Source organism: Lynx rufus, unplaced genomic scaffold (assembly GCF_022079265.1).
Source record: "Lynx rufus isolate CCGP_SWC_20201006 ecotype Redwood Valley unplaced genomic scaffold, mLynRuf1.p SCAF_13, whole genome shotgun sequence".
Taxonomy (NCBI): domain Eukaryota; kingdom Metazoa; phylum Chordata; class Mammalia; order Carnivora; family Felidae; genus Lynx; species Lynx rufus.
In genome coordinates this window covers 48084705-48100459 of record NW_025814827.1, presented here as the reverse complement: position 1 = coordinate 48100459, position 15755 = coordinate 48084705, and the positions used below count along the sequence as shown (strand labels likewise).

The following is a 15755-nucleotide window of genomic DNA, read 5'->3' as shown; positions in this document are numbered from 1 at the left end:
AATCAGTAATACAGTTAGCATTTGTTAAGTCCTTTTGTCTGTTACAAATTTTCAGCAATTCTTTTCCATTTTGGCTCAAATGTATTTTTAAGAAAAGCTACATTAAGAACAAAGTGGTTATAGGCATTTAGAGAATTTTCTTGTATTTAAAAAAAATCAAGTGAAGATATCAAGAATCTCACTTAGAGTTTTACCTCTATCGTGAAAAATTGGCAAAAATAGCACATAATTGTATTCACTATTCATCCATTCAGTCATGAATTTATTAAATGCCTTCTTACTGAGTTGCAAGATATATTAAATTGTAGCCCTTGCTCTCTAAAACTAGTTTGTGAGAGATCAGAAATGATTAAAATGATTTATAAAAATGTCAAACTGTATATACCAAAACCGCAGCATAAACAGTGTACTGTAAAATATATAAAAGTTCAGAGGTGTGTGGAAGAAATATAGGGTGGAATGACATTTGGTCTTATAATACAGGTGAGGGTTTGAACCAGACCTTGAAGATTCTATAGGAATTTCCTAATTAGAGGAGAAGAAAGAAAAAAAAGCTTATTTTAGGCATGTGAAACAATATGGATTTGAGAAGAAAGCTATAATGGTTGAATAGTAAGGTGACTCTCTTGACAGAAATGGAACATTTGTGTTGGAGTTTAGAGGAAATTAATGTTAGGATGGGATCAGATAATGGAGAGCCTTGGATGTCTGGCCGAGGGACATTCTATAGATTTCTTCATAGTATTTCCCAAAGGAGCTTTTTTAATTTCTCTGAAAAGTTAGAACAAAAGGAAGCACATCTGCATTTTTTTCTCTTCTGTTCTGAAAATCCAGACAGACCCTTAAAAAGGGGTGCCTGTATGTATAACTTGGTAGAAGAGAACTATGACAATTAGCTGAGTGATCTACTATGCAGATCTTTAGGTCTGAAGGTTTATAAGAAAGTATTTTTTAAGCTTCTTTCATGTAACACTCAAAAATTCAAGGAATGTTAAGCTTTGTCAGGCAAAATAAATAAATAAAGGTTTGGTGGTCAAGAATGAAGGATCAGCAATGTAATAGTGACATATACGGTGTTTACTCTGTTTCTCTGCCAGCCATTGTGTTATGCGCTTTACATGTATTATCATATTTTATCCATCTTCACAAAAACCTATCAGGCAGGTAAGGAGTACAGAATCCATGTTATACTTAAGGAAGCTGATGAGTAAAGAAATTTAATAACTTACCCAAGGAAATGTAATTGATAATTGATCTTGACACTGAACTATATGGCCTCCAATTTTGAGTAATGATGATAAAATGAAATTTAGTAGATTTCTCTCTTTGGGGACATTTCATTATCTTGAATAAGTTTATCCAAGAAGAGATCCTCATTTAAAGTAGAGTGTCTTGTGTCAGGGTGAAGTTAAGAGACTAGGCAATATTTTAAGAAGATGAACACCTACTCTGGTTTGGTAGTGAAGCTGAGGCAAATGCATGATGTTAAAAGAAATGTCAAAGTAAAATCTGTGAGCCTCTGAGAATGATTTGTTCTAGTTCCAAAATGGTAAGAAAAGAATAAAAAATGATTATATATGGTTTTGGCCTAGCAGAATAGTGAAGCCTAAAAAGCAATTAATGAATTGTAGGCAACTGTTTGAAATAATATTTTTGTTTGTTGCAGGCAAATTCAATAAGTTGTAAGTTGTATGCTTTTCTCTTGAAGTAGTCTTTTATAGAAACACAGGTGAGAATGTAAAACTGAAAATATAGATCCTTAATTGCATCATAGGTGATAATTTCACTTACCATCTTTATTGTAGTAGAGAAAAAAAGGAGCAAAAAATGAGATAAAGAAACAAGAGAAAAAGTAAGTCAGAGGCATTGTAACGTAGTAGTTAAGCCCATAGGAGCCGGAGCAGGTGTGCCCAGGTTCAATTCCTGGCTCTTTAATTTACCAGCTATTGTACCTTTGGGTGAGTTGTTTTGCTTCTCTGTACCTCAACTTCTTTACTCATAACATGGGGTTAGTAATAGTAGTCTATTTCATAGGGGTATTGTATTAACTGAGTAGAACTATACCTGGTTCCTAGTAAGTGCTCTATTAATCATCAAGATAAAAGGGAGATCAGTAATATTCCCTACGATAAAATAAGGAGGGAAAGTATAAGGAAAGATGCTCAAAATGATCCAATACCCAGAGAAAAATAAAAAAAAAAAAGATTTCAATAGGAGATTATTGGAGATTTAAAGGTTAGTTTTAATCACATGGTGAGAACAAAGTCATTATTTCCTACTAATATTATTTCCTAAAAGTATAGTGGCTGGGTAGGTAAAGAGAAAAAATGGTGTGGAGGTTAGAAATGCTGATTTGAAATTTTGGATATACAAAGGAGTAAAATACAAGTTAGATAAGGGAGACTCACGTAACCCCTCTCTACTCAAGAGGCTGATGTTAAAGAAAATAAACAAGAGCTTGAAAAGGCAGAGAAATTGGAGATGAGATTATTGAGGGGACAAGATGACTCAGCAATAGGGGAAAGTTAACATTTAGGGTATTCAGGGGAGGAGGTCTGAGTAGGAGGTCACAATTTTGTCTATAATGAAAAGAAGAGGAAGATGTAAAAAAAAAAAAAAAAGGTGGTTTGGAAAATGGAAAAAGTTCAGACATAGTCAATTGTAGTAAATAAGGAGTTCATTCTGGAAAATCATGATTTTTTTTCAAATAACAAAGACCATAAGTTGAAAGATAAGTAAAATACATGGTATTGAATGATTGAAGAGAAGGATAATGGTGTGGAATAACAAATTATGAGGAAAATAAGCAATGGAATAGGAATAAATTCTGAAAGACCTGTGTAACTTTGACAATATGAATTTATATTAGAGCTGAGGGGCTCCAGATTGTTCAGACATTGGAAGAAGGGAGGAAAGAAACTTGTCATGATGAAAAGCCAGAGATGACAATTACATATTCACATACTTTATCCATTTTTTATAGAGCACTGTACAGATTTATTTAACAGAACTGGAAACACAGGTGGAAGGTGACTACTTGAGTAATACTACTCAGCTAGTAATAGGTTTTGAATTACAATTGAGACTTCTTGTTCATTGCTGTTCTCAATTTACCTATAACTATCAGAGGTTCTTGACAGTCTGTTACTGTAGATTTGCTTGGAGGTAAGCTGCATATATTACAGAGTTCATTTATAGTAATATTTTCTGATCCAGCAAAACTGTCACTTGTTAACAAGAATGCATTTTACAATTTGTAGTCACTTTTTTAGTTCTTATTCCCAGAAACCTAGTTATATCTACACTTAACTAAATGTCTGTTGTTAAATCATGAATATTTGAAAACTGTTTCAAAGGATCCACTGTTTTGAAATTGTCAAATACTTTAAAATTTTCTGCAATACGTAATTCAGCCTCCAATCTTTAAAGCAGACTTCTTAAACGGCTACTCAATTCATGTAAATAAAAATGTTATATTTTCCCATTTGAAAGATAAAATTGTGCTAAAAAATGACTGTCCCTCACAATCACTATTTGACAAATGTAAAAAAAAATTAGAGAAAGAAGTGTCCTTTGTAAGTGTTATTTATAACAAATATTTTAACATACTTGGCTTATATGGATATACAGTTAGTTACATCTTCATGATGTGTGACAGGAATTTTACTAAATGATTTTTAACTCTGAAACCATGAAACTTTAAATCTGTGTAGTAAGTAGGAGTGAACACTTTGTTTACAAAACAATAGGGAAACAAACATATTGTACATTTATGTTGAAATTGAAATATTTCTTATGGATTCTTCGGTTCTATTTTTGTTGAGAAAACTATTAAAGCTGTTTCATTAATCTAATTAATAAACATTTTAAATGAGAGGTATTATTTTAATACATTTATCTGTTTGTTAGAACAATTTTTTTGTAGCTAAAAAATCTACCAAAAATGCAAACTTCCTGGAATCTTTTTATTGTTATAAGTTAAATTTGTAAAGGGAGGAGACTTTTTGTGTTTAAAGTATCTTTATGAATAATAGCTACAAAACTCATCATGTGTTTATTTCATTATGTAACATTATTTTAGAAATTTAAGTGAAGAAAATCTATTTAGAGATGATTTATTGTGACATTTTGACAATCTTATCCCTTCAAGCTCAAACTTATATAATTTTCACCTGTTTATTTAAAATACTAAACTTTAACTTCTTATCAGATGATGATGTTTAATAACCAAACTTTTAATGATTTAAACACATTAATATTTTTCCCAAAGTTTAAAGTTACTGTTTTTGTTTCTATGAGAAAGAAATAGCATCAGAATTATTAAGGACAATGTTGATGACTATGAATTGTATCAGTTACTAATAATATATGTCTAATATTTCATATATATGCCAAGCAACAAAAAAGGTATTGAATAAGTTGATGGAAGACAATATTAATTGAAGTGACTACAAATTCTGAGCCACTTGCTATTACTACTTTTTCCACATTGTTCTTTACAGTGTTTCAGTACCTTATTGAGACTTCATAGCCAGGGTAAGGTGGATGTCATAGTGAACCTCTGGTACTTCAGGTTGATTTTACCCTGATGGAAGTAGAAGAACCCAATACATACTTAGTGCTTCTGTATGTTAATGAACTTAAATTCTAACCTGTTTTGACAGAATTGGCCTCTAGATTTATTTCACATCTATTTCATCAGCAACCTCAGAATTAATCTGAGATAAGTACAGAACAGATTTTTAAGTATGTTAATTACTCCCAAGAATTCTCTGTAATAACACTTGTAACCAGAGATGGGAAAATAAAATTTTCACTGTTTAACATATAGTAGCATCATGTCAATAATATATGTTCCAGGATAGTATTGCATGAAAAGAAAATAGTAGAGCAATTTTTAATAACTGAAAATGAAAGTCTCTCTGGAGAAATGACAGGAATTTATTACAAGGAATGAAAACAGAAAACCAAGGTTTTGAAGATGTATTTTCTTCTTTTATGAGGTTTCATTTCTGAATGTAGTTCCTGTCCCCTTTTTAAATATGATTTAACAAAAAAAAAAAAAAACCTTGGTATAACTCAATATTAAGTCTGGTTTTCCTCAAAGTATCTTAGGTTTTAACTTAGAAGAACCAGGAATCACTTGAAGAGTGGACTATTTAAAACATGATTTGATGTTAGAACCAATCTTTACTTTGTTACTGGAGAATAGTAGTTAAGCAGAAGCCTGTGAATCTCCTATTTTTTCTTTTTATGATCAACTGCTTTGTTCTACCCAAATTAGAATTTTCGAAATCTTAAATGAAGAAATATGATTTTGTTAAGTAATTTTATCTGTTTTTTCTGACACTGCTGAACCTTTAAAGTTATGCTTTTGCTCATATCTGAGTAATTGTGATGCATATGTATTAATATAAAACATAATGTCCACAAAGAATTATGTCTATACTATAAAACTACCCCATTTCACCTATTAGGAAATATTATCTATTGAGGATGCTTCTTAAGCAATGCTGTTCACTAAAAAAGTGAAAATACATTTTTTTAAAAAGAAAAAGGCTTGACATCTTACACTTTAAGGTTATTCCATTAGACTTGAAGTTTTTAAAAAATGTTAATGTATTGTTCAACAAGTATTTTATGGTCTCATACTATATATTTTATATATAGTATGTATAAGTGTTTAGGAATGAAGTGGACAATAAATATGATTCCTAATATTTTTGTGCTTATTTTCACCACAGGCTGATGATGCTACAATACATCTATATTAAGTTTTTAGTCTTGAACATAAATAATAAAGATATTATAGCAATTTGTTAAAATGCTATTAGTTACTTGTTTATTAATATGAGGTTGATGTTTACATTTTCAGACGGGCTCTAAATTTATTAAAAATTAATATTTTAGAAGATAATCTGATATTAAGAACTCAGAAGTACAAATTTAGTTGCTTTTAAGTATGGATCCCTAAATTCATATGGAATCAACTTGTTGGTGATGTTCAACATATTAAGTAGGTAGATGCTTTTATGCCAAAGTAAACTTCATTTCACCACTTCTTCCAATCCCCGACTGTATTCATTGATAGGAAAGTAACTCTTTCGGTTTTACTCATTGACTTTCTTGAATTTTTGTTTGACATCTCTTTTCCCCCAAGCAAACAAGAGGGAAAGAAAAGAGACTACTATTCATGAATATGGTCAGGATACCTTTAATACTCATGTGAATTTTTATCAGCCACCATCATGATTTCAAGTCATGAATTTATTTTTACATGCTTATGCATGCATATTTACATGCATTAGTTACTTAATTGATCTTAAATTCCATTAAATTTGATGAATAGGAGAAAAATTTGTTCATAGGATTTTGTTCTCGTTATATTACATTTTATTTTATTTTGTTTTATTTAAATAATCAGTTTAAGGCTTTTAAAGGTTGATTTGCTCCTGAACTGCTTTGTTCCCAGACATTGCCATCTTCCCCAACTACCACCAAGTCCTCTCCATCTGATCCCATGACCACCTCCAGAGCTAATCAGGTACAGTATCATCCTGTCATCTACACCATACTTTTCACGGGTGATTGCCTGCACACTGGAGAAAAAGATAATGGTGGGTTAAGGATGTGTTCGTTCATTCACATATGTGCACCATGATCAGATTCCAAGTAACCTGAGAAAGAAATATCCATTATTCCTGAACCTTTATATGCATTTTTTACTTTAGATAACAAAAATATATTCACATGGTAGACTACAAGAATTTTGGATTTTTCCCTTAAAATTATGACTTAATGGAGCTCTGTGGGTTTTTTATTGAGTCACTGTTTATAATCTTCATTATTGTTTCTTCCTAGGATTATTGGTATATATATTAAGAATGTCATATATGTAAAAAATAAATGTATAAATATGACTTATTGAGCAAAGGTATATCTTTAAAAGTGAATGCATTTTCATTTGTTTTTTATTTTAGACATGCCTTACTATGTAAACGATTTTCAACTTTCAATGAAAAACATTTCTAGCAATCTGAAAGTAACTGAAAATTGGTGTTTGTGATAATTTTAATGCTGTTTAACAACTCAGGAAATGGTATTTTCTTCTAATTTAATTATAGTGTTTTCTTTGGTGGAGTGGCACACTTTGCAATTAGAAATATGAAACTTATGTTTTTGATGATTGTTTTGCTACTGAATATTTGTAGGTCATTTTTCAAAAATGTAGTTATTTTTGGCACATTTAAGTAAATCATCTAAAATATTTATATGTAATCCAGAGCCTAATGTACTTGACAAATGTTGAAAAATATATTCATTAAAATGATTAAACACATTTTCATTTTGTCTGAGTTGAGCTTCATTTAGGTGAGAGATGTTATTTTTTTAATATTTCCACTTTTTTACTAATACAAGGCCTTATGGGATTATTCAAATATTAAATGAAAGCTTATCTTTTTAATATATTTTTCATATAGTTGACTAATAAATTAACTTTGAACTATATTTGCTAACTATATTAAGTGTGCCCTTTGCATGTAATCTAACCTAAGTCTATCAGAATAATTTTGCTCATTTGCTAATTCTAATACTTTGGCAACCTCAGGAAAAATTTTAAAACAATAACTGGAAGCAAAACTAACGTAGAGTGCTATTTTATTCTATAGTAGGAGCTTGATTTTCATTTTATACAGTAGCATTCCCTTTAGAAAAAAAAACTACTTTATAATACTCACATTTTAGCCCCAATAAATTGGTTAAAATAATACACATCTCTAGTGATGAAACCCAGCACTTCCCTTTGAAGGAAATGATATGAAATAAATGTGAGAACAAAGCTTGTAATATTGATGCATGAAGTTAAAAAGGTGTTTATACATTTGCACTCTCTATGCCTTATTTCTTACATGAACTTTATGTGATATAGAAAACTATTGGAACAACTGACTTTTTTTTTCTAGTGTTTCTCTTGTATTTTATCATTCTTTATTTTTCGAACAAAAGACAAATGAGAACAACAGCAATACAAACAAAACTAACGGTTTTTCTCAGTGTATAAAGTAAAAAATCCTGGATCTGGAAAGAAAAACTATCTCAATAGTTTTGTCTTTGATGTTAGATTTATACTTTCTTTTTTTTTATATGAACATGTGAATTTTTATTAATTGATTTCTTTAAAGGCTCATTTATATATTGAAGTTTACTAATATTTTTACCCTCCAGATATATTACTATATCCACCTCTACCAATTCTAATATTTTCCTAATTTGAAATAATAATTCATTGTGGTTTTGTACTTTGTCTACTATACTCTGTTAAATATATTTTATTTATATTCTGGTTTCTTCTGTTTTTATACAAACAAGCATAGTATCTCCTGGATAACATAAGGCAAGATATAAAAGAAGAACAAAACAGAATTCTTAAATATTGGAATTTTAGTCATCGTCCATTCTTATGTTATTAGTAGTTTGTACTCATTGTGCTCCCTCGGTATTTCCCAATAGTTTCAACTCCACTAGATTAGCTTAGATCTTTAAGGGTATATAGATAGAAAAATGGGTTCTAGTATGATAATCTTAAAATCTTCATAATTAAAGTGAACTTTTAAACCTATAAGTAATTTTTTTATGTGTTGCAGCTAATAGGATACCCTCTGCTGTTAAAAGCAACCAACTATAAACTTTTTCCTTGTAAATTTTTATAAACCAATGTAAAATACATCCAGTCAACTATTTGTGTTAATTTCATCTGTAATAGCTAAGTGAGTTATAATTGAGTCTATTTTCAGAATAAATAGTTTGTCTATGTTACAAACTAATGTGATAAAAAGATCTAAGGGACTATTAATATTCAGAAAATCCAAAAGTAAAAAGCACAGAAAATACACCAAAGAGTAAGTTTTATTGCAATTTCAACATTTAAAAATATTTTCTTTTAATAATGATTACGTGTTTCAGTACCTACTAAATTTTAATTTTCTACCCTCATGTTTCTACAGATCAGACTATTTCCACAGGTGAGACTGGCAGACTGTAACCACAGTGTTGTGGGTCTATAATAATTTCCCCCCTGAAAATTGAGAAGTCTTACAGAATGGTGGTTAAAAGTCAAGACTAGCACCAAATTGTGTATGATCAAATCCTTGTTCTGCCACTTACTTGCTGAGTAAATTAGGCTTCAGTTTCCCCTTTTGTGCAATTCAGATAATTATAGCACCTCAAAGGGTTGAAGAAAGAAAGAAATTCATTGTTAATAAATAGTACAGTATCTAGAATGTAATAGTCACCTTAAATGTTAGGTTATGTTTATTTTTTTATGAAATATCTTTCAAGTGATATGAAAGAGTGTTCTTTAAGATGGTGAATAACAGCATACAGCTTATTAAAACTGAGTTTTATCTTTAAAAAAGGATTCAAAGATACTAGTGTTCCTGCTTTTTTAACTCCAAAATATTTCTGTAATCAGTCTCTGTGTGGTTTTTAAGATAGTTTAAACTACACTACAGTTATTTTTTCCTCTAGTGAGAATACTAAGTCATGCATTCTCCAGTGATAAATCATCTTGCTATTATTTCCCTATTGAGAAAGAAAAGTTATAAGGGCTAATAGTTTTATAACTTACACTTTTTTGTGTGTGTGTTGCATATTGCAAAGTGCAACTTTGAAATTTCCAACAGGTGAAATTTTAAATATGAAGCAAATATAAAGATATAATAAATAGAAGTAGATTCTTTAAGCAATGTGTTTTTTAAAAACTTAACAAAATAAAAAAATAGAGGTTTGATCAGTTCTGAGTTATTGATAATAAATTTTTTATTCACTTCAAAATTCAACAAAATGGTTTTGTTAATCAGTCATTGGTGCCAAAAATTAAATTCCAGCCTTAATTTTAGATTCCTGGTGGTTAGCTCACCTAGGATTCTTCTTAAATTTCATGAAAAGAAAAAGGAAAAATAACAATTGCAGAAACATCTGCTTTATGGACACTCGTTTACTGATGAATTTGAAATCATATCTCAAAATATAATAAAACAAATGAAAACAGATAGCTCATGTATAGCACCTTTGCTATGGTTACAGGAGAACAGAGATGAAACCCACTGGTCTTTCTTTAAATTCATGACTGTAGATCTCAAATGAATCCTTAATTCTCAAATAGTCATAAGCCCATTTACTTTTTTACTCTCTAGATGGCTATTTCATATGTTCTCTTCTTTCAACCTCTGTATTAGCTTTCTGTTGCTGTGTAACAAGTTACACAGTGGCTCAGACAGCACCCATTTATTATCTTGTAGTTTCCATAGGTCAAGAGTCTAGGCACTGCTTCGCCGAGTTCTCTGCTCCTGGTCTCACAAAACTGCAATCAAAATATCGGATGGAGTGCATTCTCATCTAGAAGCTTGACTGAAGTCTAATCTGCTTTTAAGTTGATACAGGTTGATGGCAGCATCCAGTTCCTTGAAGTTGTATGACTTAGGGGCCCTGACTTCTTACTGTCTGTCGACAAGAGGCTGCCCAAGTTCCCTGCAGTATGACCCTCAGTACAGTAGGCACTTTCCACTATGGCTATGTACATCTTGCAAAGCCAGCAGGAAAATCTTTCTCCCATGTGTGCTAGCAAGATGAAATCTTACATATTGAACTGAATCACATGTGTGACTTCTCACCTCCTTTACTATACAATATATAATCACAGTAGTGACATTCCATCATTTTGCCACATTCTGTTGATTAGAATCAAATCACAGTTTCCACCCACATTCCAATGGAGAGAATTACACAAAATGTAGCACCAAGGAGGCAGATCCTGGGGCTTTCTAAGAATTCCCCTATCAAACCTTCCAATATCTCTTGCTCCATCCTCACTCCCAACAGATGATCTGAGTTCCTGCTTCACTGAGAAAACTGAAGCAAAGGAAAACTTGCACAAACTCACACTAAACATAAACGTAATACCCACATATTCTACATTCTCTTACCTTCTCCTATCTAAAGCCAGTAATTTCACTTATACATTAAACCTCATCCTTTTTCCTTTACTCGAAGACATCTCTTCAGCAATTCTGCCTTCCCTCTCCTTTATTATCTTTCACTTTTTTGTCTCTATGGAATCATTCCCATCAGCATGCTAATATCTGTTTTCTCCCCCATCTTAAAAGACTAAACAAAAACTTTTAATGCCACTCTCCCGACCAGCTAATACCCCACTTCTTATACTCCTTTGTAGCAAAATTCACAAATTGTTTTCTCTGTTCTCTGTTTTCCAATATGTCTCTTCCTTCCCATTCTTTCTTAGGTCCATTCCAGCAAGATTTTTGCCTCTACCATTTCACCAAAACTGTGTTTGCCAAGGACATCAGTGATGACCACACTGCTAATTCCAGTTGTCTATTCTCAGTACACATGTTACTTGGCCTATTAGCGGTATTTGTCATAATTCGTCACTTCCACTGCCTTGCTAAACTTTTGTTACTTGCCTTCCAGGATACTACACACTGGGGTTTTACCCCTGCATCATATCATGTGCTTTGTCTCAGAATTCTTTGCTAGTTTTCCTCATCCCACTTAATGTTGGAAATCTCCATGTCTTACGACTTCTTTAGGGTTTATACTTTGTTTCTCCTTATCTAATACCATGGCTTTCATATGTTAACAATCTGCAAAATTTATGTCGTCAGTGAGAGGCAGCTTTACTATGAACTAATGAAGCTTAAGCCTTAAGATTTCTCACCTCTACAAGCTTATTACAAGGCACCGTACCTAATTTTAAGTTCATTACTTTGAGTATATTTCCCAAAGATGTCCCCTAAAATTGTATGATACCGGTCCCACATAACTTGGGTTCGTATTTATCTCTTAATTCCGCTCTAAGAAACTATAGACTGTATCCAGATTCCCATCCAGCAATTTCCGCTTGCATATCTAATGGACATTTTAAATTCATCAGTCCAAAAAACTACCCTAACCTTGCTCCATCTTTACCAACCTTTACTATCTCAGTAGAGGCAATGCCATACATCTACTTGCTCCAACCAGAAATCTTAGATTCACCCTCACCTGTTTTCTTCCATAACCCAAATCCAGTTTCTATAAGATATAATAGTGACTCTGCCTTTAAAATAGAGGTAGAATCTTAATCACTTCTCGTTACATCTACTGCTATCCTAGTCCATGCCTGTATTATTGCAATAGACTCCATACAGGATTTCCTACCTTTTCTACCCTTGCTATCCAAAAGTTTGTTCTATACCAAGTCTGTATTCCTTTTAAAAATGTGTCAGGTTTTGGTGGGTTTTTTCCCCCTTTGCCTATATCTGTGATAGTTTCCCATTTCACTCAGTAAAAGCCGAAATCCCAAAAATGATACCCATTAACTTACAAGATCTGGTCCTTGTCACATTACCTCTTTCATTTCATTTCCTACCTCACCTGCTTACTACTCTGCCTCAGCCAAATTTACCTGCTTGTTTTTCCTTGCAGACAATAGGTGTGCTCTCTCCTCAGTATTTTGTTCTTGCTTTTCTCTCTGCTTTAAATTCTTTTATCTCAGAGATTTACTTGGCTAACACCTTCAGAGCCCTCAAGTCTTACTTCAAAATTCGCCTTCTCAATAAGGCCTACTGACCGTCCTATGTAATATTGCAGACTGGCCTCCTTCTAGTACTCCTAATTCCCTTTGTCTTGCTGTATTTTTCCATCCCTTCATAGAATACCACATATTTGTTTATTGTCATACTCACTGTGCATTGTCTCTCTCACTTTCGTAGAAAGTAAGATGAATGACAACAGGGATCTTTGTTTTATTCTCTCATGTATCAGAAGCACTAATCTGCAACATAATAGGTTCTCAGTTAATATTTGTTGAAAGACTAGTCTTAGGAGGAAAAATAGGCTTACGGCCTGTATGTTTAAAAATCAGTTTATTTTTAGGAGTACCTGGGTGGTTCAGTTGGTTAAGCATTCAACTTCGGCTCAGGTCATGATCTCACAGTTTGTGGGTTCGAGCCCCGTATCAGGCTCTCTGCTGACAGGTCAGAGCCTGGATCCTGCTTCGGATTCTGTGTCTCCTTCTCTCTCTGCCCTTTCCCCACTCACAAACACTCTCTCTCTCTCAAAAATAAACATTACAAAATTTTGAAAAAATGAGTTTATTTTTGAAAATCCCTTCAAATGAAATTTTGAACATCAGTTCTCTAAAGATCTAAACCACCTGAATAAGGATGCTTTTAAATTTTTTATTGCAATTTAGTTAATTTAATAATATTTGTTTTTTAATAAATTTATTAAAATATATTTTAAATATAGTTGATGTACAATGTTATATTAGTTTAAGGTACACAACATTGATGATTTGACAATTCTCTACATTACACAGTGCCATGAAAAGTGTAGTCACCATCTGTCACCACACAATATTATTACAGTATTATCGATCCTATTCCCTATGCTGTACTTTGCATCTCTGTGACTTAATTATTTTATAATTTGAAGTCTGTAACTCTTAATTCTCTTCACCTATTCCATCTATCTGCCCACTCCCTCCTTTCTGGCAACCACCAGTTTGTTCTATTTATGTGTTTCTTTATTGAATAAATAAATTGAATATTAAATTAACGGGACATAGCTTTCTTCATTAGACTTCTGTTTTACTCAGAACACAGTTTGAAAGCTAGTCAGGCTCTTGTCTCAGGTATTGTCATAATTCTCCAACAAAAAATTTTCATTTCCTTCAGCGTATGTGTGTGAGTTGGTGTGTGTGTGCACGTGTGTGTTATATCAGGGTAGTGTTCATTAGAAGTGTATTTAAGAAAGTTCCAGAAAAACAATGAAATACAAATGTTCGTTTTAAGAGAAGTGATTTTATTATTTTTATTTTAAGGGAATTGTATTTATTACACATTAGAGTTTATGTATTGTGCTTACTACTAGGATGAGCTTTATAAAATTGCTGATATTAAAAAATTGCTACTATATGAGTGAAGTTTATTAGTGTATATCATATACATATCAAAATCTGTAAAACTTTCCAAGAATAAATTGAACCAAAAAAGGATAGAATCCATATTAAGAGAATGTAAAATTTTCATATAAGTACATAAAATGCTTCCTTAATGAATAGACTTAAAATAATTTTGGAAGAGAAAATTTAATATAGAAATAGCAATGTTTTTAAATTAAAATGTAAATGTGTTGTAATTTTCATTTTCTCCCCAATTTTTTTGGTATTGTGGGAGCTAGAAACAAAGGCAAAATGATTTTAATATTCATATGAAAAAGAAATGCCTAAGAATTACCAGGAAACTATTAATAAAAGGATTATCAAAAAATAATATATGTGTGGGACGGCTTACTTGGCTCAGTATTAAAATTTACTATAAAGCTATCATAATAAAAGGAGTGTGATATTAACACAAACAGGTATAATTTATCAGTGAAATTCCAGAAATCCAAGTACATATGAGAATTTACTGTGTTTTATTATATATTAAGAAAGGTAGTATAACTTAGGGATTAAGAGAACTGGGATCTCGAATCATAATCTTTGGCTTCAAATCAAATCTTTCCTGCTTTCTTATTTTCTGATTTGAAGAAACATTTTTAACTTTGCCATATGTGTTTCTCATCATTAAAATGTGACTAACAACGGAGCCCTAGCTCATAGGTTTGTTATGATTCTTAAATGAATGAATACATGAGAAGCACTTAGAACACTGCCTGGTCCAGAGTAATATTTAAGTGTCATTTTAATCCATTTTAGAAAAGGATGTTAGGCATCAGGGAAAGATGAATCAACATCATAAAATTATACTTTTTTTTTAACCAACAGATAAAATTCTCTGTGTTAATAATGCACATGGATCAGGAACAAATAATCTGTGTGTATGTGCACTTATAAATTTAAAGTGCTGGCATGGATATAGGAAATAATCATTCTTATACAATATTGATGTAAGTGCTATAATATTGCGGCTTTTGAGAATCTATCCAGTAAAACTTAATGCACCAATATTTAGGAATATAGAGACAAGGATGTATATCATAGTATTATTTGCAGTGGCAAAAGTTGGGAAACAACCTGACCTCTAACAGGAGAATGACTGAATAAATAATGGTATTACAGAATATTATGGGGTGATGGTATTAAAAATAATAAGTTGGAGCCACATAAATTGGCTAAGAATAGTGTTCATAATATACTATCTAAAGAATACTAAGTTGCTAAGAAACATATGGCCCTATGTTTAATAGAAAACATCTTGTGTGCATGTATCATAGTGTGATGATGAGGAATATGAACATGATTAACTTTTTCTGTTTATATCTCTACTTTGTTTTTAAAATGTTAACTGAGAATGTAAAACAAGATGGAGAAAATGACTTCAGTTGTGGTATATACTGTGTTTTGAAGAATATAAAGTGGGAATTTTCCAAGAGAAAGACTGGACCATCTTTATCATTATATATCTGTTTGAGCTACCTATCTCTTCCTTTTTCTAGTCATGGAATGCTTTATTGAGTTTCCAGAAGGGTTACATAGAGAGGGTTCAGGCCTAAAGGAGACATTTATAAATGACAAAGGAAATGACATTTTTTTCATATTTTGAAGTTATATCAAGTTATGTACTATATGTAATATTTTTCTTAATGCATCAAAGGTTCTCAATCCTACTTTTACATCAGAAATACCTGTGGAGATACTTACTTAATAGATCTTGCATGAGATTGGGTGTCTATATTTAAAGAGTTAG

At 31.6% G+C, this 15755-nt stretch overlaps 1 protein-coding gene across 5 annotated transcripts in view; it reads left to right on the top strand.

The window, feature by feature from the left end:
* The window catches only part of NOVA1 (NOVA alternative splicing regulator 1), a 148905-nt gene that overhangs the window by 116800 nt on the left and 16350 nt on the right, over positions 1–15755 (top strand). For 3 of the 5 annotated variants that reach the window (XM_047074628.1, XM_047074627.1, XM_047074630.1), the window contains exon 4: positions 6473–6544. The exons of the other annotated variants lie outside the window; for them this stretch is intronic. In XM_047074628.1, the coding sequence (XP_046930584.1) occupies positions 6473–6544 (72 nt within the window). The remainder of the gene's footprint in view (positions 1–6472; positions 6545–15755) is intronic. 5 annotated transcript variants of the gene reach the window in all.